This window comes from Doryrhamphus excisus, linkage group LG13 (genome assembly GCF_037039965.1).
Source record: "Doryrhamphus excisus strain RoL-2023G ecotype Guam linkage group LG13, RoL_Dexc_Guam_v1.1, whole genome shotgun sequence".
NCBI classification, from domain to species: Eukaryota; Metazoa; Chordata; class Actinopteri; order Syngnathiformes; family Syngnathidae; genus Doryrhamphus; species Doryrhamphus excisus.
This window is the reverse complement of record NC_136369.1, coordinates 10,272,677-10,298,657: the sequence shown is the minus strand read 5'-3', so window position 1 is coordinate 10,298,657 and position 25,981 is coordinate 10,272,677. Positions and strand designations below refer to the sequence as shown.

The window sequence follows — 25,981 nt, the reverse complement described above, 5'->3', positions numbered from 1 at the left end:
CAAATGTACTATATACATATATATATACATACACTCACGTCACCTTTTCCTGCATGTGTGTCATGTAGGGTGTGGCCTGCATGTTCTGGAGCAGGAAGAAGGTGGGATATAATACTTTAGAACGCTAACACCCCATTGCAATACCCAGCCATGACAGACATCACCTTTAACGCTTATTTTTACTTCAGACATTAGAAGTATATAAGTACATTAATTAATGGATTGAGCTTGTGTTATTGGTTTAATTAATTCAAACTTGACAGAAAATCAATGACCTCAGTCGACTTGACCTGAAGTCATGACTGAGTAACTATCGATGAGGAACTGCAAAACTTTAAATTATTTTTTAATAAATAAAGTCTTTTCGGACATGCAGCAAAGGGTGATTTTTAAAATGTACTAGCTGGTCATCTCTCGTCTTATTAAAATCTCACTGCAACTCATTTAAATTCAATAGAGTTCCTGTTTTGACAGTGTGAAAACGATTTTCTCTGCAGACAAAAAAAAAACATTGACCAATGTGACTTCAACTTCCTAACAGATGTTCAGCTCGATATGTTTAAAATCAATAGAGTTCCTGCTTTGACATGGAACAATAATCCTCTGAGTTGACCTTTTCAACACAGTTACCTCGGCCATCTTTTGTCATTGAAAATCTATGGACTCCTTGTAATAATTCCTCGCAGTTTATAAGAGAGATAACATGAACTGACTGAGTTGAGCTTTTTAATCTCAGACATAATGGTCATTTTGTGATTTTTTATATACACTCCCGATCAAAATTTTATGATCAGTTGAAAAATTTCAAGAATTTACAGGGGCACTATTATGCTTTTTCCACTTTTCTGACATACAGTGCATCCGGAAAGTATTCACAGCGCTTCACTTTTTCCACATTTTGTCATGTTACAGCCTCATTCCAAACTGTATTAATTTAATCTCTTACCTCAAAATTCTACACAAAATACTCCATTATGACAATGTGAAAAAGTTTTTTTTTTGACTTTTTTTTAATTTATTAAAAATAGAAAACTAAGAAATCACATTTACATAAGTATTCACAGCCTTTGCCATGAAGCTCAAAATTGAGCTCAGGTGCATCTTTTTTCCACTGATCATCCTTGAGATCTTTCTACAGCTTAATTAGAGTCCACCTGCAGTAAATTCAGTTGATTGGACATGATTTGGAAATATAATAACTGTCTATATAAGGTCCCACAGTTGACTGTGCATGTCAGAGCACAAACACCAAGCATGAAGTCAAAAGAACTGTCTGTAGACCTGCGAGACAGGATTGTCTTGAGGCACAAATCTGGGGAAGGATACAGAAAAATGTCTGCTGCTTTGAAGGTCCCAATGAGCACAGTGGCCTCCATTATTCGTAAATGGAAGACGTTTGGAACCACCAGGACTCTTCCTAGAGCTGGCCGGCCTTCTAAACTGAGCGATCGGGGAAGAAGGGCCTTAGTCAGGGAGGTGACCAAGGCCCCGATGGTCACTCTGTCAGAGCTCCAGCGTTCCTCTGTGGAGAGAGAAGAGCCTTCCAGAAGGACAACCATCTCTGCAGCAATCCACCAATCAGGCCTGTATGGTAGAGTGGCCAGACGAAAGCCACTCCTTAGTAAAAGGAACATGGCAGCCCGTCTGGAATTTGCCAAAAAGCACCTGAATGACTCTCAGACCATGAGAAACAAAATTCTCTGGTCTGATGAGACAAAGATTGAACTCTTTGGTGTGAATGCCAGGCGCCATGTTTGGAGGAAACCAGGCACTGCTCATCACCAGGCCAATACCATCCCTACAGTGAAGCATGGTGGTGGCAGCATCATGCTGTGGGGATGTTTTTCAGCAGCAGGAACTGGCAGACTAGTCAGGATAGAAGGAAAATGAATGCAGCAATATATAGAGATATCCTGGATGAAAACCTGCTCCAGAGCGCTCTTGACCTCAGGCTGGGGCGAAGGTTCATTTTTCAGCAGGACAACGACCCGAAGCACTGTGAATACTTTCCAGATGCACTGTATAACTGTAGTTAGAATGTTGTATTCTCAAGTTAAATAATGCCAAAGTTTCGGATAATGAGGTTTGCACATTTGGAAGTGAGCCCTGAAAGAACTATGGGATGGCTCAAAACGCTGTGTTTCAGAGGGCGATTTCTGATGTCACAGATTGGCTGGCTTCCTTATATGGGTTTGTGCAGTAGGCCAGATAGACTCCATGCCCTCCCACAAGCTTCAGTTCCCGATTCCCTACCATCAGGACTGCCAAGGTTACATTTTTTTGTCATTAGAGAATAAAACGTTCTTGCACCTTTCAATGTCCCATATTTGGAAAAACAAATTGTTGACTCAAAGAAAATATACAAACCTTGGGAAAGTGAATCAAGAAAGAGGTTTTTTTTGGAGGACCCAATGTAACTTAAATGTGCTTCTCCTCAGTGAAAATTGTCAGGTATAAATGCAAAAAACTAAGTATCACTTGTATGAGCTACAGGCTTGACTGTGAGGTTTAATGCAGCTGTTTAATATTCTTAATATACACTACAACGGTGACACAGTACTATCATCCATAGTAATCTCACCTCATAGTGTGTTTGTGGGTAGTTGTAGTGCAGTGGGGAGCATTCACAAAGAGTTGAGGATAGGGAGCATGTGAAAGACATCAGAGGAGCTTAGCTGGAAGTTTTTTCAAAGGTGTGTTGTGCTCCCTCGGGAGAAGGAGGAGACAGCTAATTACAGATGAGATATTCCACTCTCCGCCTTCTATAAGTCATTTCCTCATTACACAGAGGCAAGCATCGACTTAGGAGCACATTTCTCATTTACATACACCTCCTGTTTTTGTTTGGATTTATGAGAAATCAGCATGCAAGATGTAAAAAAATTATGAACTCAGTAAGTTAACGGCGACAAGTGTGGTTTTGTTCCCTTTGAAAAGCATCAACTGGGAATTTGACTGCAGTCGTGGAGGTGGCAGTAATGAGCATTACAAAGTGGTTGACTGTTAATGCTAGGAGTCCACTGGGTCGGCGCCAGTTGGTGCCAGTTCGCGCCAATGCAATTTGCTGTGGCACCTAGTGTCGCCAATAAGGTGCCTAGTGACATGCAGTGGCTCAAATTGCCTCCCAACTGGCTCATGGTGGCCCGTAACGGCGGCAAAAATTTAGTTTGGCGGCAAGAAAATTTCAAAATGTTTAAAATCCTCAATCGGCGAGAAGTGTCCACCAAGTAGAACCAAATGTGGCCTATTGGAATCCACTGGAATGTAATGGTGTGAGCCAAGTTCCACCAATGATGCCAGGAGTCCACTGGGCTGGCACCAGTTGGTGCCAGTTCGTACCAAAGATTATGTGATTGGCACGTAGTGGCTCACTGTGGTGCCGAATAACGGCAACATGGCAACATGCTGAGCGAACATTAATTCGGCACCACAGCGAGCCACCACGCGCCAATCACATAATCTTTGGTGCGAACTGGCACTGGACTCTTGGCATCATTGGTGCAACTTGGCTCGCGCCATTACATTCCAGTGGATTCCAATAGGCGACATTTGGTTCCACTTGGTGGACACTTCTCGCCGATTGAGGATTTTAAACATTTTTGCCGCCGTTACGGGCCACCATGAGCCAGTTGGGAAGCAATTTGAGCCACTGCATAAACAACACAAAAGAGATGCTCAGAGCATGCAAGCCACACCCCCACATACCTGTAAGTAACACTCACATACATAAGAAAAGGTGAGATTGCATGTTTATGTACGTCGGAGCGCATGTTTGATCATACATGGCAATAAACTTTTTCTGATTCTGATTCTGATTCTGATTCTGATGTTGGCCATTTTCCTGTGTAGTAGCCGTGAGTAAGAGAGCACACCTACGTATGTTGGGTTTTACTGCACGTAACAATCCCTAAGCCGTGCTTAATTGTGTCCATTAATCAGTCCAAGCAGACACAAACAGCACAATAACAGACAGGCTGAGGGTGAGGGGGTTCAAATTGATCCAGGCGCTCACCTGTGTCACGTAGCCTTGCGGAAAATCAGTGGCCTCGCAAACCTCTGAAGCCATCACATTTAAAACCTACATTTTCAGTTCCCCTGTGCTCCACACCGCATCCCATATTTGTGTCCCTGAATCTGACAAAATGACAGCCTCTCCACAAGTAGGTGTCACCATGGAAACAACCATTTTTCAGTGCCCTCAACAATAGTTGTTAAATGAAAGGAGCTGTCTGAAGGAATTAAAGACGAGGCTCAGTCCTTCATGCCATCCACTAAGTGTTCACATCATCATCACCAGAACAAAGCAAAAACGGCCATTGTTCACCTGAGAGCAGAAACTTCACATCATCTTTGTTCACATCTCATCAGTGTACCACATCAGTAGCATCTGAATCTTAAAAAAAAGGAAATACCTAGCATATACTGTATGTATACATTCACTCTTAGGTATGGACTTAGGTATGTGCACTCAGGGCCAGTAAGGTCGTTCACAAACACTGACCTACATTTACAGCTTAAATTCTAGTATTTGTTCCATGACAATCTATTATCTTCATTTAGTTGTTTGTCTTCGTACATTCATGTGTATGTTCCATGTTTTCATCCAATCAGAATTCAGCTTCTATGCGTTGCCATGCCAATCTAATCTACCCAGTGCCTTCAGAAACTGCAGTGCTGGCCCATGTCACATACCCACTACTAGCAATGGCTCTTTTTTTTGTTTTTTGTTTAACCAGGTTTTAATCGGGTCAGTATTTTCGTTCAGCTGATCTTTGGAGCCTATTCCCTAACACTCAAAGTCACCAGTGTGTGAAGTTAAATGAAGTTACTGTGTGTCAGACTGTTATATGGAGTAATAACCTCCTGCGATTTCTAGTTTCTAAAGCTACTTACCATTGAGAGATGTCTTAACGTAACCTCTTTTCTTGAGAATCTTCAGACTGTCCAATCTCGACTTCCATATCAATTTTGGGATCCAACACATATGGCTGTATGTTAAAAGTAAAAATTTTAAAAAGAAAAATCGCTGTTTGTTGTCAACTCCTATACCGTTTATCAATGCCTATAAAGTTATAGGCATTATAAAGTTAAAGAATAAATTAAAACAGACCATTTTCACAGGATCACAAAATCCAAAGAAATACACGAGGAATAGGTGCAAATTCTGGAAGATCTCTAAAGCTTTCCTTGCTGGTTATCATGTGTAGCTGCTCTCTAGAAGTCCACAATTCAATACAAAGGGTGGAAAAACTAGTAGGTCCCCTATAAGTCCGAATGAAGGCCCTGGTACAAAATGAGCCACCCACCACTGGATATGAATTAGTAGTCCATATGATGAGTCGCAGTTCTTTCCAAAGTGTCAAGTTTATTTACATAACTGCAAGATAAAGGAACTACAATAACATCATTTGTGTAAATGTAGGCTTTGCCAATCACACACACATTTCATCTTGTCAAAAGAAGAGACAACAGAGCACAGGTCAACAAACCAAGCAAGCATGCACTAAGTCCCTTTTTTACCATTTTTCTTAAGAAAAGATGTTTTCACTAATAACACATGAGTCCCTTCTTAGCCACATGGAATGTAGCATATTACTGCAATGGGCTGTAAACCTTGTTCTGGGTAATAGTAGGTGGGGGTGGAGGAGAATGAAAGGTCATAATGAGAAATGCTTCCAAATGGTTAAGAACCTATGACTTGCTCATTTACTCTAACACGTATGGAGGGCTAGATAAGAGCAACTAAGCAGCTCATCGGAATCACTCCAGCTTTCTTTTAATCCACAGTTGTGCAATGTCGTTTTATTGCCTCTGTCTCTGTTTCACCTTACCCTTCTTTGCTCTACTGTGGCACAAAATGACACACAACTTCATAGTTTGTGGCTTTAAATTGCCATTTTTGATAATAAGTAAGCCAGAGAATGCATCCAGAAATCTAAAATTAGGACCATTCTGGTGAGGCAATAAAGTCCAGAGCATCTTGTGTAGCACAAATATAAATATAAGTTATATTTCATACAATACCCACAGTGCAGGTTTTTGTATTGATGTTTGAAATGACAAAATTGTATTCAAATACAATTCTGACGAATATAATGTGCTGTAATATTTTGCAGTTCACTGTAACTCACAAGAGCAGTTCAGCAAGCATCAAAGAAGTACCTCTGTGCTTTTGGATTTTTCTTTGGGTTTTTTGTGTGTATTCAGAGAAGGAGCCACATCAAAGGGGTGTTTAGAAATGAAGAACTCAGTACAGAAGACCAGACTTCCTGGTCCCCGGTCATCTCCGGTCATCTCCAGCTTCACCGGGAGGACACCAAGACATTCCCAGGCCAGCTGTGAGACATAATCCCAGAACACCTCACCAGGGTGGCGTCCGGGAGGTATCCGGACTAGATGGCCAAGCCACCTCAACTGGCTCCTCTACTCTGAACCCCTTCTGAATGAGTTGAGTCCAGCTACCCTACAGAGGAACCTAATTTCAGCCGCTTTGATCCGTGATCTCGTTCTTTTGGTCATGACCCACAGCTCATGACCAAAGGTGAGGGTCGCAACATACGTAGATCGACCGATAAATTGAGCGCTTTGCCTTCTGGCTTAGCTCTCTTTTCACCACGACAGTCCAGTCCAGCGACCACATTACTGCAGGCGTCGCGTCAATCCGTCTGTCAACCTCACCCACCTTCCTTCAGTCGTGAACAAGACCCAGAGATACTTAAACTCCTCCACCTGGGGCAGGATCTCATTCAAAACCCGAAGGGACCACTCCACCCTTTTCCGACTGAGAACCATGCCCTCGGATTTGGAGGTGCTGAGTCTCATCCCAGAAGCTTCACACTCAGATGCAAACCACTCTAGTAAACGCTGAAGGTCACAGCCCGAAGAGGCCATCAGGACCACATTGTCCGCAAATAGCAGAGATGAGATCCTAAGGCCCCTGAACCAGAGTCCCTCGAAGGCTTTGGCTGCACCTACAAATTCTGTCCATGATAATTGTGAACAGAATTGGTGACAAACGGCTTGACTTACTGCTGGCCATGTGAACCAAGCTCCTGCCCCGTTTGTACAAGAACCGAATGGCACATAGTAACTCGAGACCAATCCCGTACTCCTGGAGCACCCCCCAAAGATTGCCATGAGGGACACGGTTGAATGCCTTTTCCAAGTCCACAAAGCACATGTACGTAGACCGATTGGGCAAACTCCCATGCACCCTCCTACACCCTCGCAAGGTTATAGAGCTGGTCCAGTGTTGCGGGACGAAAACCACATTGAACCTCTTGGAGCATAGGTTCGACCAATGGTTGTACACTTCTCTCCAGCACCCTGGAAAAGACTTTCCCAGGGAGGTCAAGGAGTGTGATCACCCTGTAGTTGGAACACACCCTTCTTAAAAAGGGGGACCTGCCAATCCAAAAGTTCTGTTTCCGACTTCCGCGCAATGTTGAAGAGACGTGTCAGCCAAGACAGTCCCTCAACATCCAGAGCCTTGAGAAATTCAGGGCAAAACTCGTCCACCCCTGGAGCTTTGCCACTGAGGAGCATTTTGATGAAACTGTGTGACTCAATTTTATAGTCATTGAAAATTGCATATTTTCAATCTAAAGGTGAAACTTGGAAATAATTCCAGACTGCAGACATACTGAGCTTGTTGCTCTGTAGCGTACCGTGCATTTACCGTGCAGATATCGTTATCTGCATAAAACATTGATCATCCCATTATTGATTATTCACATTATCTGACATTTTTATTATTCATCATTTCCCACTGACAAAAAATGTTTCCAAGTCTGACCAAATCAGAGGTTGAACAGTATCCTGGTTGAACAGGATTGTCTTTGATTTCACTGTACTCCACCGATTTAGCCACAAAAGATACAGAATATTTGTGAATGTTTGCAATTCTTCACCATTGAGTCGACTCTATGTGTTTATGGGAAAGCACAAGCTGCTTTTTGAGATAAAATGCTTTAAAATAGTCTTCATCTCTCTGCGATTATAGCTATCATTTGGAAGTGACACACTGTGGAAATGAATGACAGTTTTTGCACAAGGGCAGCTGACATGCTGAGATGATTATTCATGATGCACACAAGACAAGCTCTTTCCCTAAATTGTGATTGCTGTGTACTCCAGCTGTGCTGTTTTCTTTCCATTTTTTTTTTGCATCCCGTTGCAGTTACATGAAGGTGTTTTTTTTTTGTGTTACAAGGTCCAAACTCCCTCCAGGATCATTTACATTGGTACAAGTCCATATCTTGGTCCACTGGATCAATAGTCCTCGCTGTGTGATCCACAGTGACAGTCCTTTCCTCTACCACTTTGCTTGTTCAAAGCAGTTCAGACATTCCAACCATGCTGCATGGTTGTGTGTGTGTGTGTGTGTGTGTGACGAGCATCCATCAGTCAATAGTGGGAGAGCTGGGGGAGCTAGCCAGAGGACAAATCAAAGTCGCGGTAATATTTGTGCCTCCAAGATGTGTGTGTTTGAGAGCAATTGCTGTAAATACAGTGGTAGCTTGGTTTCCGGCCAAGTTGACTTTTTAAGCAAACATGCACCGTATAAACAAAAGAAAAAGTGCAAGCACCCAGCAGGTATGGAAAGCAATTACCAGAACACTTTGTGAATAAAATAAATATAAGCTATCCAGCCAGACCACACAACGTTAGGCTTCATTTGTTTGTGTGTTTGTGTGTGTGTGTGTGTGTGCAGCCACCGCTGGCAACCTGTTTCTTCAGAATATATTGGGAAATCATACCAAAAATTAAGTATTATCTTACTTCGGAACTGAGCTATTTTCCACCAAAACGTGTTGTGCTTCAACAACCCAAGACCAATATATTGTACATTTCCAAAGTTTACTTTAAAATACATATTAATACTATTAATATTGTTATTAATTAATAAAAATATTTATTATCGATGATACATAAACAATACATTATGATTATTTATAATTAAGTTATGTGTATGTGGAACATACTGTATTATATACACAATGCCCACTACAAATACGCATATCCGTTGCATGACAAATGGCTGCCAAAAAATCTCCACCCACAAATAAGTCAGTTTTATACAAATATGTGCTTTGCTTTTTCGATGAAATATTATATCTTCATGACAGTATGTTGTTAGACTTCAATTTAAAACCAGAATGCTCAATAGTGGAATGGCAAAAAATAGTATTAATAGCGTATTTCACTGCAAACAGAATTTCAATTTGGATGGAAAATTAGTTCATTTCACAAGATCAGTCTTAATGACACTGAAAAAGTTTGGATGATTCAAGTACATTTGAATTTTTGTGCGTCACACTTGAAGAGGTATACATGTCATATTGTAATCAGAGTTTCTGGTTCAATCCCAGAGGTGCTGCTTGGTAGCATATGCTGTCAAGGTCTGAGTGAATGTCGTGCAAAATACTAAGATATAATATTTGACAAAGTACTCCAATTTTTTGTTGTCTTTCTTACAGTATAAGATTGTCATTTGAATAATACATTACAACAAATTAAGATGGAAGCTCCAATTGTGTTTGTGCTGCAGCACAGCTGTGTGCTGTCAATTAATCTAATCTGTGAAACATTATAGAAAGTTGCTGAAAAATAAAGACATTAATGGTAGCTGTTACGGAGGAACAATTTTGGAGAGTTCCGAAGGATTAACTTAAAGGGATAGTTTTTATTTTTTTGACATGAAGTTGTATGACATCCCCATCAGCAGTGTAGTCCATCAACGGTTACTTACCCCGTTGGATTTTGGTGAAGAGAAACGAGTAACTTAAGTAAAAAGTTTCAAAAAATTATGTTTGAAAGAGTAATACATTTAACTGACAAAAACAAAATCAGACCTCATACAAATCACTCGGCTTTATTTTTGCTGATGTCATATTAATTCATGCTATCGGCTGTCCATTGTAGTGTATGTGATGAAAATAGCTGTGACCCACACATCTTCATCCGCAATGGAACACATACATATGTAAACAAGATGGCTGCGAAAGTAAAACCAAGCGATTTGAGAAGTCTGATTTTTTTGAAGAGGCAAATGTATTACCCTTTCTAAAATATATTGTTTTAAAAAGCCAAACTCTTTACAGGAACTACATTTCTCATCACCAAAATTTTAACAGAACTGGGTTCACAAGACCAAGTATGAGGTAAGTAACTATTGATGGACTACACTGCTGATGGGGATGTCATACAACTTCATGTCAAAAAATCCAAACTATCCCTTTAACATGAAGTAATATCACATCTTATCGGAGATGCTTGAAAAACATCATAAACTGGATGCTATCATTGTTTTTCCGACTCTAAAAATGGTTTGTGTTTTATCACCTAAAAACACAATTTAAAGGTGATGGATTTAATTTTTTCACAGGTTTCTTAATGACATATCTGTGACATGTTTCACTTAAATCTCCCTATAAACTGCCTTGACTTCCGTCCATGACTAGGCACCAAGTTGTGATGGAGTGGTACAGGGAACAGCTTGGTGTATGTCATATGATGAAATAAAGATCTCACCCATAAAACCACACAAGACAGTAAGGAAAGGGAATAAATGCATTATCCCTGAAGGCAAGACATTACAAACCCCACTCGGCCTTGGAGCGGCAGAGGAAGCTAGCGCCCCTGCACTCCCGATCAAGGTCTGGAGACCCATAAGAATGGTGAATAATGGTTAATAATAAGAATCGATTTTGTTCTTATGTCTTCTGTGGCTTGGAAGTGACGTCATGATATGTGACAAGCTGTGCATCCAACAACAGCGCTCTGCCTTGCTTATGGTGATGATATTGATAGTGGTTCTATGTTAGGAAAGGCAAGGAAGGCAGCACTTTCAATTGGCCTCAATGTCTTGTTGAAAGATACTTTTTCCCACATCTCAAGTCAAATAAAATGACTTGATGTTTAGGCAGTCACTCCATTGACATGTTTATGATATGTCGCCTCTAAAGTGGCGTGTATCAGCCATCAAACCAGTCAAGCTTCCCAAAATATCGAATTCATCTGTCACTATTTACTTCTTAATGTCTGTTGACTAAGGAAAATCATTCAATCAAGAATTTAATTCATTCATTCATTCATTAATTTTCTACTGTTTTTCCTCACGAGGGTCACGGGGGTGCTGGAGCCTATCCCAGCTGTTTTCGGGCGAGAGGCGGGGTACACCCTGGACTGGTCGCCAGCCAATCACAGGGCACATATAGACAAACAACCATTCACACTCACATTCATACCTATGGACAATTTGGAGTCACCAATTAACCTAGCATGTTTTTGGAATGTGGGAGGAAACCGGAGTACCCGGAGAAAACCCACGCATGCACGGGGAGAACATGCAAACTCTGAGATGGCCGAGGGTGGAATTGAACCCTGGTCTGCACGCTAACCACTCGACCGCCGTGCCGCCTCAATCAAGAATATCTAGCGTAAACAGTTTGTTAATGTCTGATGGTGGTGCAAATCCCTTGCATTGCCAATACTATGAAATACATTTCTTCGTAAATGTGATCCTCCGCTCATACAAACATTTATCTCTGGTGCTCAGTTATGGATCATAGCTAATAATCCATGTGTAAACAGTAACAACAAACAAAGTGTCTAATCATCCTGTTTTCCAGATGCCATGAAGCAGAGCAACCGTAAAACCGCACCCCATGTCATCTTGATTTGAGCAATACAACGTATCCTTAAACGGGTCTAACCCTGCACACCAACCATGTGATAACAATTCAATGCAGCACACCCCAAATTGAAAATGTATCACCTTTCATTTAGACCCATGTGATGAATTTATCAGGGACCGGTTGCCTGTGTTACTCTTTGCAATACATCGTTAAACAGACACTTGCAGGAATGAAAACAAATGAGACAAAATAAGAGTCTGAATTTTCCAGTCAGTGAAGGAATATCAGTCCTCTCCGTCTGTGATTAATGGGCGACAGATTGGCTGGCATGCACACAGTCAAGGCAAAGATATATAATCCTTCAGATGCTGATGCAGCTGGGATGGTTCATTTGTAAAGCCAGGGAGATGTGCTGAATCCACACTGAACAGAGCACTTCCTGATGAATTTTCCAGAATCTTTTTTTGTAGAATTGGAATAGACGGCTAAGAAGATGTTTAGGACTTTTCTCTCAACTCATCCTCCAAGCTGGATGTCAGTTTGTAGAACAGAAGCCGCGGTTACAGCTGGGTCCCCGGGAATGGGTTTAGTGACGTTACTCTGTTGGGCTGGTGGCAACCGGGCTGAGGATGGGTGTGGACAAGTCCCTCACTGGACACATGGGTGGGATGGCCTTATGACTGTAGTACTCCACCACCTGCTTGGGCACCTCTGCCAGGACACATTTGGCTAAGGCTGCCGGTGAAGCCTGCAACACAGGTATTGAATAATCGTGAGACATCTGTTCATTTATTCTACTGCTGAGCAGTAGGGATAAATATCAGGACTCATTGCCAATGTAAACGCTGGTAACCACACCAAAACACAAATGAGATATCAGTGCCTCATTTTCATGCTGAAGTAGTCATTATTATTACTTTAGTGGAAATAAAACATGGCAAAAATGGGGTATAGTAACTACTGCTGATACCAAAGTCAACTGTTGGGAAGGTTTTATCCTTGGGGTTAGTTTTTCACTTGCACAGATGACGGCCATCTTGCTATAAAGCTCAGACAAACACACTATCAATCTCACATCAACATATTATTAATCTTCACTATTTGCTGTATGTTTGGCATGGATGGATTTCAGTATGTGGAAAAAACATGGACACCCCTGAGCTAAAAGATACCCAAACCTAATGAGCAGTGTCCCAATAACCTAGAACAGAGGTGCTCATTACGTCGATCGCAAGCTCCCCTCCTGATTTCCTGGTGCTCCCTCACAGCCAAGAATAGACGTCTCAAGCTCCACAGATGCGACTTTCATATTTATGATTCTGATTATGGATAGACTAACTCAATGGTAAGATGCCTATATATAACAAAAGTTATCTGTTCATTTGTAGCAGCTAGTTATGTAAAAAAAAAACGGTTTGATGGATTTGCTTTTGCGTCCTGGAGAAATGTGTTTTTACACTTTTACCTTTTGTAAATTAATTCACTCATTTTCTACCGCTTTTTCCTCACGAGGGTCACAGGGGTGCTGGAGCCTATTCCCAGCTGTCTTTGGGCCAGCCAATCACAGGGCACATATAGACAAACAACCATTCACACTCACATTCATACCTATGGACAATTTGGAGTCGCCAATTAACCTAGCATGTTTTTGGAATGTGGGAGGAAACCGGAGTACCCGGAGAAAACCCACGCATGCACGGGGAGAACATGCAAACTCCACACACAGATGGCCGAATTGAACCCTGGTCTCCTAGCTGTGAGGTCTGCACGCTAACCACTAGACCACCGTGCCGCCCCCCCTTTTGTAGATTGATTTTGTAAATATGTTATATAGAAATAGGTCATGTCGACTTGTAACTTGCATGCTGAAAACTTACTGTGCATGTAGAACGTCCATAATATTTATAAATATAGTAAATATATTACACTTTATAAATATATTTTCAGTGTTTATAGTAGGAGGGAGATCTTTGGGACTTTTCATTTTAAAAGTACCCACCCTGTAGCTTGCAGGCTGAAAATGTGTAAACTGACCTGGAGAGTTTTCCAGGTTTAGACCATGATGAGATAAGCTGTCAGACTCTCCCATGGTGGAGAGAAGGAAAATAGTGTAGAATAGCTCATATATTCATGAATAGATAAATCCACGTCCAAGAAAACATTAAGTCCTTGGCTGAGTTAACTAACCGTCTTGAAGTCCCTGAAGGGCACAAACTGCACAATATCCCTCAGGACCGGCTCGCCCTTCGGTGAGCGTAGGACACCGTCATCACCGTCCAAGATCTGCATGTCTGTAAAATCTGCGTTGCCTACGCCGACAATAATTATGGAGAGAGGCTGATAGGAGGCTCGCACGATGGCTTCTCGTGTGTCCGCCATATCCGTCACCACGCCATCCGTGAGGATAAGCAGGATGTGGTAGCGCTGTGAGAAGATGGAGAGTGTTTCTATTAGCGTTGCCATCAGCCTCATTACACAGCAGCATGTGGTTATGCACGGTTACGAGGTGAAGGGTCCTCTTAACTAAGTGGTATCTGAAATAGACTGAAAAGAGCAGACTACAAACAGAGAGAATTCCACAGAGATTGAAACATCTATGGAGATTAGACTAAAAAGTATTCATTTTCATTGTTGGACTTGCAAAATACACCTTAAATACAGTAGTTTGCGCAGCAAAAAAATTATAGCATTATTGTATATGAGTAATTTCCTGCTTTAAAAAAATAAAATGTTTCTTCTTAGGCGTCATTAACGAAACGGTGAGTTAAACCAGAGGCTGTATACTTGAGGGACTCAGTGGGAGGCAAAAACAACAAAGGCTGAATAATATCCATCCATATGTACAGAGAGAGAGAGAGAAACTCACAGAGGCGTCTTTAATGTTGCCATCACCGGCTGACAGCTTGGCTATCCTGTTAATGATGGGGGAAACATTGGTGGGGCCATACAGCTGGATTTTAGGTAGGCAGTTCTGGTATGCCTCAACGACTCCTTGGATCTCTGATCAAACACAGCGACACGTGCAATGCTTAGACAAAACATCCACACACTTTCCCGCAACTGTCACTGCCAACAAGAAGGTGAAAAGTGGGGGTTGTCGCGTGACGTATTCACTGTATTGTCACAAGGTTTCAAAGGGAACACAGTGTTTTTCAATCATACAAGGGCAAAACCCACAAGAGACGCAAACCCGCATACAATAATGACATTTAATGAAAGAAGTTAAACGTAATGGTGACTTACCCGTTGCAGTAGAGGGAGAACACATGCAAACACAATATCTTCACCGCTTGTTGTATACTCACTCATATAAGTCAAAATTCGAGAGATAATCCAGTATTATTTGGCTAAATAGACACTACCATGAAAATAGGAGTTTAGTACACCATTCAATTAAAAAAATAATAATTGAGTAATTGATGTGATTGAACAACCTCAGCCACAGCTTTTCATTTTTCAAACATTCATTCATTTTCTACCGCTTTTTCCTCACGAGGGTCGCGGGGTGCTGGGGCCTATCCCAGCTGTCTTTGGGCAAGAGGCGGGGTACACCCTGGACTGGTCGCCAGCCAATCACAGGGCACATGTAGACAAACAACCATTCACACTCACATTCATACCTATGGACAATTTGGAGTGGCCAATTAACCTAGCATGTTTTTGGAATGTGGGAGGAAACCGGAGTACCCGGAGAAAACCCACGCATGCACGGGGAGAACATGCAAACTCCACACAGAGATGGCCGAGGGTGGAATTGAACCCTGGTCCTTTCAAACAGTAGCGGAAAATTATTTACATAACAATTTATTCGTACCTTCGCATTCATCATCTTCTGGATTGAAATTGATGGCAAAGTCATGAGACACCTGTGGAGAAATAATAATATTTATATAAATGGAGTAATTCCATATGTCTTTAACAAGATTACAATGTTGCCAGTTTTACTTCAATTCAAGCAAACGTTTGGCTTAATGAATTCTTTTAGGCTGCTTACAAGAGCAATTTGCAGTTTAATGAGGAAATAATACTACCGGTCCTCATGAGAATCTAGTTAGAAACGTAAAAACTCTATTGGGATTATGACTGAACAATTTGCTGGTAAAATGTGAATCATAGTGTTCCATCCAAAAAATACTCCACAAAGGCGTTGCAAGTGACAAACATCCTGCAGTGCTTCTGAAATAGTGGAGTGGACCCCCTTCCTGGGGGGGTTGCGGTGAACTATTAAGGGGTGCGTGGAAGGCATGGAAGACTTTCAATAATAGTGGTGACCTGGCAACTTGTATAAATCTGTCATACTCAGCATGCAGGTTGACTCATGAATACGCTTGTGTGCGTGACTGCTCCGTAGTTGGTTGTATTTCTATCTCCCAGTGGGGACAGGAAATAATTGAGAACCTGAGCCAATTACGAGCTATCAGTGCACACACAACGAGCTTGTCATCCCACTGGAAATTGCAAGTCAGTATATAATGCTAAAACTGGCAAATATACAAATATTTACCAATACCAGTTTAATACTTTTGAAAAATGTTGAAGGAAATACGCTTCTAATAGCGTAAAAAGTAGCAGGGGTGTTTAGTATCTCACTGTAAATGATGATGATGATGTCCGTGCAGTATGAAAAGTGGATAATTTTGATGAGCTTGTTAGGTATTGTGAAGACAGGGCGTTGACAATTTAATAAATGCCAATTTTTTCCCCATTTACAGTATGCATTTATATATTACCATTTCAAGCTACAACCTTTTGAAATAGTAATGAGAAACTGCCCCCCCATGTCAACACAGAACACTAACTCCTCTCCTCTCTTGCCTTAACTGATGAAAACGATGAATGTAAGATGTATACACAGATAGTAGAGGAAACTATTATAATAAATCCTGCATAGCTTCATTTAGTATCTGCAGTCCTTTTTTCAAGCGGTGCACAGATGTGACTAATAGCATCAGTAGTGCAGAAGTGTGACAAATGACATCAGTAATGGTCGCTTGTTCAGGTGTTCCACAGCGCTGCATTATTGCACACTACCTCAATCTGACCGACTCTCAGCATCATTAAAGTAATTAGTCTCACTGGAGCTTTTCTTGCAATGCTGAGGTAATCATTTGGGAGTGTAATCTCATAATCCTGTTTTTAGTCATTGGAATATACAAAAAAGAGATGATATACTGGTAATAATATTAAAAAGTAGAATTTAAGCTGAGGGAAAATAATGCAAGGAGAAAACCATTGTCCTTTGGAAGGAAAGTGACTTAATTGTCTTAATTACACGTACAAGCACAGTGAATGTGTATTAGCTTAAATGATTTCTGACATGAGATCATTTACATAACTGACTTGTGTATTAACCAAGCTATAGCAATATAGTTATTGTAGCAGCTAACATGAACACACCTCGCTAAGCACTTGTCTCAGCATCATTCATAGACAATAATAATAATTTCGCTACAAAGACCCAACAAAATGCTGGTTTGTCATCAGCATTTTTTACCTGAGGACTGGAGCACACGTCTTGTGCTGGAAGACACAGCCATCCCAATGAGAGCAGACATACTAAGTGTTGTCACTATATCGATGCCGCTGTTGTTGATGGAACTAGCATAAGTATGTGTATCAATGCGAGCTAGGAAAGAAGTTTCGGTAGTGTTTTAAATAATCAAAATATGACAAGATACTGCAACTATTACATGTTATCATTAGTGTATGTCTTAATGCATGATCACTGCATGTATATCAAATGATGCAGCATTGTTAGAGGGTGTTTGAGGGCTTTATAGTCGAAATAGGTGTGTCCCAATGACGTGCATTGTGAGCTAGCTCATTTTAACTTGTTTTACGGCGTATTGTTAGTTAAAAAAATATGCATTTTGAAGCAAATTTTTTTACATAAATCAAGCATTGTCAAGCATAAGAATAAATATAGAAAACTTTATTTTTATTTGTAAAATAAATAATACAGAAAGCTGAGTGTAATAAATCAAAAAACTCATTCAAAGACTCTATGAATATGTAGTTTTCTACACTAGTCACTAAGTTTCCATCCGTTTCCATCAATTTTCTATGCTGCTTATCGGTCACAGGTTTATGATGGAGCCTATCACAGCTGACTTTAGGCAAGAAGTGGTGAACACGTTGGTCCTCACACAAAATAAAAAGATCTGGCCTACAGTTGTCAAAGTGCACTTTAAGAGTTCTGGAATGTAATGAATGTAAATTGAGCATCACCGCTCAGGTCTATTATTTGAGCTGAATACATTACTTTCTCGGGATTGGTTGTTTTTTCAAGGTAAGGGTCTAATGAATGAAAATCAACAACACACTTATTTTTAAGTGTGGGCTTATGAAGGTTTTTTTAAATGGAAATCAACATGTGCACTTCTTGGATACTTGAAAATGCAGAAGAATACAAAGCTTGCATAATGCTGTGTGAAGCCAAGGTCAAAGAAATACAGAAGAAGAAAAGCGGTATAAGAAGACAACTCACCTCATAATTTGGAGGGATTCTGGCACCAAACCCCAAAGCTGAAAACCGTTTATCACTGTAAACAATATAAAAAAAAATTGTCATCAATCAGTCACATACAGTATCATATAGTGAGTACACTGTACAATATTTGGACAGTAATGTCAACTATTCAATTCAAATATTCACTATCCATCTGTTCACATTTTCAAGGTCAAACCTCCTGCTTGTTTGCATTTCATAAATGTTAAACGCCTGAATTACAATTTGAAATTTCTCCCACAGTCCCCCCAGGCTGCAGCTGCACCTTCTTTTCTGAGACCAGCTTTTAAGTCTTTATCCTCTACTCTTTTCCTTGTGTGTACGCTTTAGATGTTGTGCTATTCATGGAAAATGGGTATCCTGTAATCAGTCAAGGAGGTATATAATATATGTCATATTTAGGTATATTGACCAATTCATCTTTCAAAGTCCCTAAAATCTATAAAGAAATAGGTCGCATTTGGTTGGAATAATCTTCCTTTCGCTTTAAAGCCTAGTACCTCTTTTTAGATCTTTAGATTAAATTTATTTCCCCACTTATGTGGATGTTCCTGCTTTTTATATTGTTTTATTTTGTTATCTGACTTCAAATTGCTGTTGTAGCTTTGTCTCCTGATGCTGTGTTGTACTGAAATGGATAATGTGTTTGTGTCTGAGCTGGTAATGGATGGGTGGAGTGGAGGGGCTGTGGAAGCAGTAGAGCAATGTCTTTCCGTGTTTATTGTGTCTATTATGTATGCTAATGTTTATATTATGTATGCATGTATGTTCTGTATCTGTGTGGGTACCACAATCAAAGAGCAAAATGCTGCATCTCAAGGGGTTATCCTAAATAAATGGAAGAAATTTTCATACCTCGGTATTTCACACCTAGCAACACACTTAAATTAATAACTCATGGGGAGGTGTCGGGTAGCGTGAGAGGCAAGGGAGTAAAACAAAAAAGTGGCTGTTCCCTATATCATAACTCGTATTATATCGGCTGCTAATAGCAACAACATGAATGAGCATCACTGATAAGGACGCGATGTTTTCTATAATGACTGTGTTAATCTAAGATAAGGGATTCTCACCAGTCTTCCGATTCACTATATCACATATCTCTACTAACAATGTTCCAAACAGATCTAATGATCTAACATGTTCTACAGATGTCTATGTACTCCATCTACTGTATACTGTATGTGTGTGTGACCACTTCTGACAAATCATTTCCATTATACAGTATAGGGGCTTTTGCTGTGATGTGCACGCCAGTCTTTTTTATCCCACTTTGTCAGCACGTGGAGCATAATAGCACTCTCAGCGAGGTAAAGGAGCATTTGCCCACACAGACAAAAGCTTGTCATGTTAGCTCCATCATGCACTCCTCTGTAAGGACTCGAAAAACCCACATCACCTCTATTCACTAAAGGCTAAAAGGTTTGCTTGCCCACGTTTTGTACCTGACTAACAATTTCAATTTTGCAAGGAAGGGCTGCCTACACTCTTCACAGCGTGTACGATGCCCGTGTTTCCATGTAAACACACTAAGTTGAAGCTAAATGGGGAAAGTAGTCACTGTCTCCAGTCTTATCTCTGGCTTGCTATAATTAGCCAGACAGTCCTACCCTGATATTCAATAGGAGGATCTGCATAAATCACAAGATGATGTTAATCCTCAGCTGGCTTAGTTTCAACAGATGAGGAGGTCTTCTTCTAAAACAGGTCATGTGATGAATTATTTCCCTTTAAATGACAAGCTGCTGATAGCTGATATTTGTTTATATTTCAATCATTATTTGCAACATGCAGTTCAAAATCTTATTTGAAGCTAAAACAGAAGTTCACAGTTTACAGATTCCACTTCCTGTTGTGTTACATTTCAGCATGTGTTGTGTGTGTGTGTTATGCAGGGTAATGAGTCTAGTATCCAAGCAAAGCTGAGAAAGCATTGCAGCAACAGATGCTGGGAAACAAACCTTATAGATACACGAGGAAACACATGGAGTCACATCTGTGCAGTTCATGAAAAACAGTAACGCATACATAGCACACCACACTGATGGGAACGTACTACGTACGTATATACTGTATACTGGACACATTGTCACAACAACTCATAGTTTGCATTCACACAGCTTTCAGAGACCAGGTAACAACCCAAAAACAATGTATTTACAGATTTACTCACTCACGGCTTAAGACGTCCAGATAAAGACTAAACAAGGCTGCATCATAAACCCATGACCCTCATGGATGGATGGATGGGTGTGAATTGGTGACTCCAAATTGTCCATAAAATGTGAGTGTGAATGGTTGTTTGTCTATATGTGCCCTGTGATTGGCTAATGACCAGTCCAGGGTGTATCTTCAACACCTCACTGGCCCAAGCTGTAGTCCCCCCGTGTTTCAAGACCGCCACAATAATTCCAGTGCCCAAGAAACCATCTATTACATGTCTGAACGACTTTCGGCCCGTTGCACTCACATCAACCATTATGAAATGTTTCGAGAGGGTGGTTAAGGACCATATCACCTCCATACTCCCCCCATACCAGCCAAACCGCTCCACTGAAGACGCCATCTCCACTGCTCTCCACCTGAGCCTGGAGATGAAAAACACCCATGTACGGATGCTGTTCCTAGACTTCAGCTCAGCATTCAACACGATCATCCCCCAGGACCTGGTACGCAAGTTGGAGCCACTGGGCCTCAAGACCTCCCTGTGCAACTGGCTGCTTGACTCCCTCACAGATAGAACCCAGTATGTCAGAGTGGGCAACAACACATCCAGTGTCATCTCCCTGAACACCGGCTCACCCCAGGGATGTGTTTTGAGCCCCCGGTTGTTTACCCTAATGACCCATGACTGTCGCCCCAAGTACAGCAGCAACCATATTCTGAAGTACGCGGACGACACGACAGTTGTGGGCCTCATTCAGGACAACAAACTGGCTTACAGGGAGGAAGTGCGACACCTTGTGGATTGGTGCAAGGCGAACAACCTGATCCTGAATGTTGACAAAACAAAGGAGATCATCGTCGACTTCAGGAGATCCAGACCCAGCCACACTCCACTCAGCATCAACGGCACAGCCGTAGAAGCTGTGAACACAACCAAGTACTTGGGGGTGCATATCACAGACAACCTCGGCTGGTCCAGGTTCAGAGACAGCTACTTCCCCCTGGCCATCAGACTGCTGAATGCCAAATAAGCCCCTCTACCTTTACTTACATTATTATTATTTATTTAAATTATTTAAATTATTTGGGCAATTTAGTGTTCACGCTGCACTTTACATTATGTTGTTCATATTTGGTGTCTATTCTATCTATTTATTCTCCACATTATTATTATTATTATTATTATTTATTATTACTTATCTTCTTTTGTGTCTGTTATTATATGGGAGCCAGGCAACGACATTTCGTTGGCAATTTCACTACTGTGTTTTTGTGCAATGACAATAAAGGGAGTCTATGTCTATGTCTACCCCACCTCTCTCCCACAGTAGAAAATACAAAATAAGTAGAGCTGTGAAATGATTAAAAATTTTAATCGGATTAATCACTGTTTTCACCATAATTAATCACGATTAATCACAATTTGCAACTATATCTGAAATGCACATTTTACTGTATTTTATTGAAAGAAATATAAGACAGGGCTGCACGGTGAATGAGTGGTTAGCACACAGCTAGGAAACCTGGGTTTGATTCTCCGCTCGGGTATCTCCCTGTGTGTGCGTGGGTTTCCTCCCACATTCCAAAAACATGCTAGGTTAATTGGTGACTCCAAATTGTCCATAGGTATGAATGTGAGTGTGAATGGTTGTTTGTCTATATGTGCCCTGTGATTGGCTGGCGACCAGTCCAGGGTTTACCCCGCCTCTCGCCCAAAGTAGAAAATACAAAATAAGTAGAGCTGTGAATGGATTAAAATGTTTAATCAGATTAATCACTATTGTCATTGTAATTAATCACGATTAATCACATTTTGCAACTATATCTGAAATGCACATTTTACTGTATTTTATTGAAAGAAATATAAGACAGGGCTGCATGGTGAACGAGTGGTTAGCACAAAGCTAGAAAACCTGGGTTTGATTCTCCGCTCGGGTATCTCCCCGTGTGTGCGTGGGTTTCCTCCCACATTCCAAAAACATGCTAGGTTAATTGGCGACTCCAAATTATCCATAGGTATGAATGTGAGTGTGAATGGTTGTTTGTCTATATGTGCCCTGTGATTGGCTGGCGATCAGTCCAGGGTGTACCCCGCCTCTCGCCAGACAGACAGCTGGGATAGGCTCCAGCATACCCATACAATCCTAGTGAGGATAAGCTGTATAGAAAATAGATGAAATATAAGACAGGACAGAACTATAAATATTTGTATGTATTGATGGCTCCAAATGAACTGAAAGTAAATCAAAAAAATAGCACACTATTTACCCAACACTAGTAGCACAACATTTGCATCACACTTTAACCGGGCCATTATGAGTCTGATGCATTCAAAGACACCACGTACTGTATCCTCCCATATTACCAATTTATTGTAAGTGACACTGACATACAGTTTTGGTTGCTGTATTATAAAGAGTCACTCTGCACTAGTGAAAGTAGTCCATTTTCATTTGGTTTAAAGTGTTATTCCTTTCAGCTGTCAAGGACACTGAAGTGAAACATTCAGTGTTCAATGGCTCCAAATATAATAAATGCATTTATTTGTACTGAACATTGGCTACACTGCTCAGCCACATTTTACTATATGGTAACCGTCCACCCGTTTGATATATTTAATAATCACACAGGTTGTTGATCTGCCATATGCCCCCACTCCCTCCCAGCATAATGTCTTTTGTGGACCAATAAAAATCTGACAAGAAGTGAGCTCACATTACAGAAAAAATTGCACTTGTTTCCAATATAGTATAATAGTTATGCTACAATGAACCACTAAATGTCAGAGAAATCATTTCAAAGCAGGTACCAATAAAACTGGATTTAAATGCCAGTGGCTGATCTAAAGGTCAAAATGTCTTCTTTCTCACATCGTTTCTCAAAATGGAATGACCAAAATCCAAATGGAATCACGAAAGAAGCATGTCCAGAATATTTATATCAGCAGTCTTGACTTCAGCTGCCCAGATCTCCAATTATACTAGCGGTACCGTACTAACAATAAGAGTAACATTCAAAGGGACACCACAACAAAAACTACAAAATACCTCATATATCCTGCAAAATAAAGCGCTGTATCCAAAACTACATCCATCCTAATCCAAATCAAACAGCAAACACTTCCATCCATATTACCAGATCTCTGTCTAACCAACGACATGCTGTTGGGCATTATAAAAAGCACTCTTATCTTTAGCATGCTTTGCCATAATACTAAAATAGTTCACATTTTAGAACATTTTTCACATTGTTCACATGCATAAACATTTTTGCAGAGCCACGCACATTTAGAAACATATTACACATATAATATTTCACCAAACAAATCAGTGCAACATATACACGGCAGATATATTTACATTGGAGTGAAATTCTAAAAAGCAATAAACTCAAATAGAAGGTGACCTATTATGCTAATTTTCCAGATTCTGCACCTCTGTAAGCAGCATTTCCATGGATTTCCTGCTTCTGACCCAAACGGTCTGTTTAATTTAGTCCACTTACAGCCTTTTTTCAGGCATGGCCACTCCCCCCGGTTACATTCCCAAGCACTCCTGAGGACTTCCGGATATTAAGGTCCACATTTACTGAGTGCTGGAAATCTGCAGCCCATATAAGGAAGTGTGCATCACATTGACATGACAAAACTCTGTGAAATGCGGATGTATAGTATACCTTTTACAACCATGCCCTGATAGATGGATGGATGTGTGTAAAGAAGAAAATGTGTGTGGAATTTTGGAGACCCCAGAAAAGGATTTGCCGAAAAGGAATTGTGCTAAGCAAGTCATTATAGTGTTAGAAATTAGAAAAACTGGTGAGCACAAATTTAACAATAAGGAGTTCTTGTTGCTGTGTACTTAAACTGCACTGTCCTTTTTGACACAACTATTTGCTTTAGTGTTGCACAGGGAACCAAAATAAAGAGTCTAGACTTGGTTGACAGTTCCACATATCTGAGTGAGGGAAGGTTGGAATATGAGATTGACAGGCAAATTGGTGCGACCTCTGCAGCGATGAGGGAGCTCAGGCAAAAGGCAAACTCTCCATTTACCAGGCGATATGTTCCTATCCTCACCTATGGTCATGAACTTTGCAAAGTGACAGAAAGGACAAGATCGTAGATACAAGTGGCCAAAATTAGTTTTCTCCATATGGTGGCTGGATTCTCATTTAGAGGAAACATGAGAAGCACTGTCACCCGGGAGAATTCAGAGTAGAACTGCTGCTCCTCCACATTGAGAGGAGTCAGATGAAGTGGCTTGGGCATCTGTTCAGGATGTTCACCCAGGTAGGGGGTAGGAGGCCTCGGAGAAGACCCGGAACAAATTGGAAGGAGACTATGTCTCATAACTGGCCTGGGAACACCTCGGCATCTAAAATAAATATTTATTAAGATTGAGCAGGATACTCAGTTATAAATGAGTATCCGTTACGGATAATGCATTTAACAAACGATGTATTCACTCCATGATTGGCCAGTCAACCGCCTCTCTTGAGACCAACTCTACATTGGACCTCAGCGGTGTCTCATTCACGTGCAAGTTGCAATTGGGAAGTTTAAAACGGCATAGCATTCGTCACAATGCCTCCACTTTATTAAGTTTTCTTTCAGCTGGCCTCTATTTTGGTTTATATCTAAAATTACTGGGTAAACTTGCTCCGTAACACGCTGTGCAGACCTGCATTGAATTGCCACAACAGTGCATCTGGCTGGCGTAAATGGGCTCAAATATTACTCCCCTCTCAATATGTTGCAGTAAGCACCTTGCAATTTTATTTTCATCAAATACATGGTGTTTTTAACAAGACAGCAGGAACGATCGTGCATCAGTCACTGATGGTGGGGTTTTTTCGTCTGCTTGTTTGCTGGTTATAAAGTCAGTTGGAAAACTGCTTGTAGTACTGAATGCTTTTGAGAAAAATGCTGTCAATAAAATGATTTGACTTTTTGCATGAATCAACAACTTCACACAGCTCACACACACACACACACTACACATATATCTGAATAACAAACAATACACGTAGCAACTTCTAATCAATCCATGTTAATTTCCGATTAAAAATAATGTACACATTTAAGCCCAGGCCTACCCCCGGTTTATGCCCCACCCATTCAGTGTACAGATACGGATGGTGAGCAGATACAGATACAGATACAGATACAGATAGTGGTGTACTCACTCATCCCTAGTAAACACTACAATTTGAGAAAAAAATAGCCTATTATGTATTTATCAACTTCGCATAGAAGATGACAAAGCAAATACATTATTTTTAGAATATTCCACTGGCAAAACAAAATGTCACTGAGCCACAAATGTCCCTCAGTCCAGACTTTGGAGACACTTGACAGAATCCACTGGTATTGTCTTTTGGAAGTAATCTACCCACACCGCCCGGCTTTAATGTCCCGAGCCAAAATGGCACACAAACCCTGCACCAAAGCATCTTTGCTGTGACACGAAAAAGAGTTAGAAACCTGTCATAGTCTTGGCAGATCTCCCCCACAGCTATCAGAGCCTTCAGGTACTCGTTGGGCTGGTAGGGGTTGATGTAATGCAAAGAACAGCTGTTCCTGGGGTCTCCATTAGAAGCTGTGAAGTCGATGGCGACCTGTAAAAGAGGGTCCCATTTAAAAAAAACATACAAGTCAAACACAATT

The 25,981-nt window shown here is 40.8% G+C and overlaps 1 protein-coding gene across 1 annotated transcript in view; it reads right to left on the bottom strand.

Annotated features, from left to right (window-relative positions):
• Nucleotides 1-5,329: 5,329 nt before the first annotated feature.
• Nucleotides 5,330-25,981, bottom strand: part of cpne7 (copine VII) — a 42,789-nt gene continuing 22,137 nt past the window's right edge. Inside the window, exons 11-16 of the mRNA XM_058088673.2 lie at nt 25,799-25,932; nt 18,127-18,181; nt 15,454-15,505; nt 14,506-14,639; nt 13,827-14,063; nt 5,330-12,387 (exon numbers count right to left, since the gene is read on the bottom strand). Of these exons, the coding sequence (XP_057944656.1) occupies nt 12,235-12,387; nt 13,827-14,063; nt 14,506-14,639; nt 15,454-15,505; nt 18,127-18,181; nt 25,799-25,932 (765 nt within the window). The 3' untranslated portion in view covers nt 5,330-12,234. The remainder of the gene's footprint in view (nt 12,388-13,826; nt 14,064-14,505; nt 14,640-15,453; nt 15,506-18,126; nt 18,182-25,798; nt 25,933-25,981) is intronic.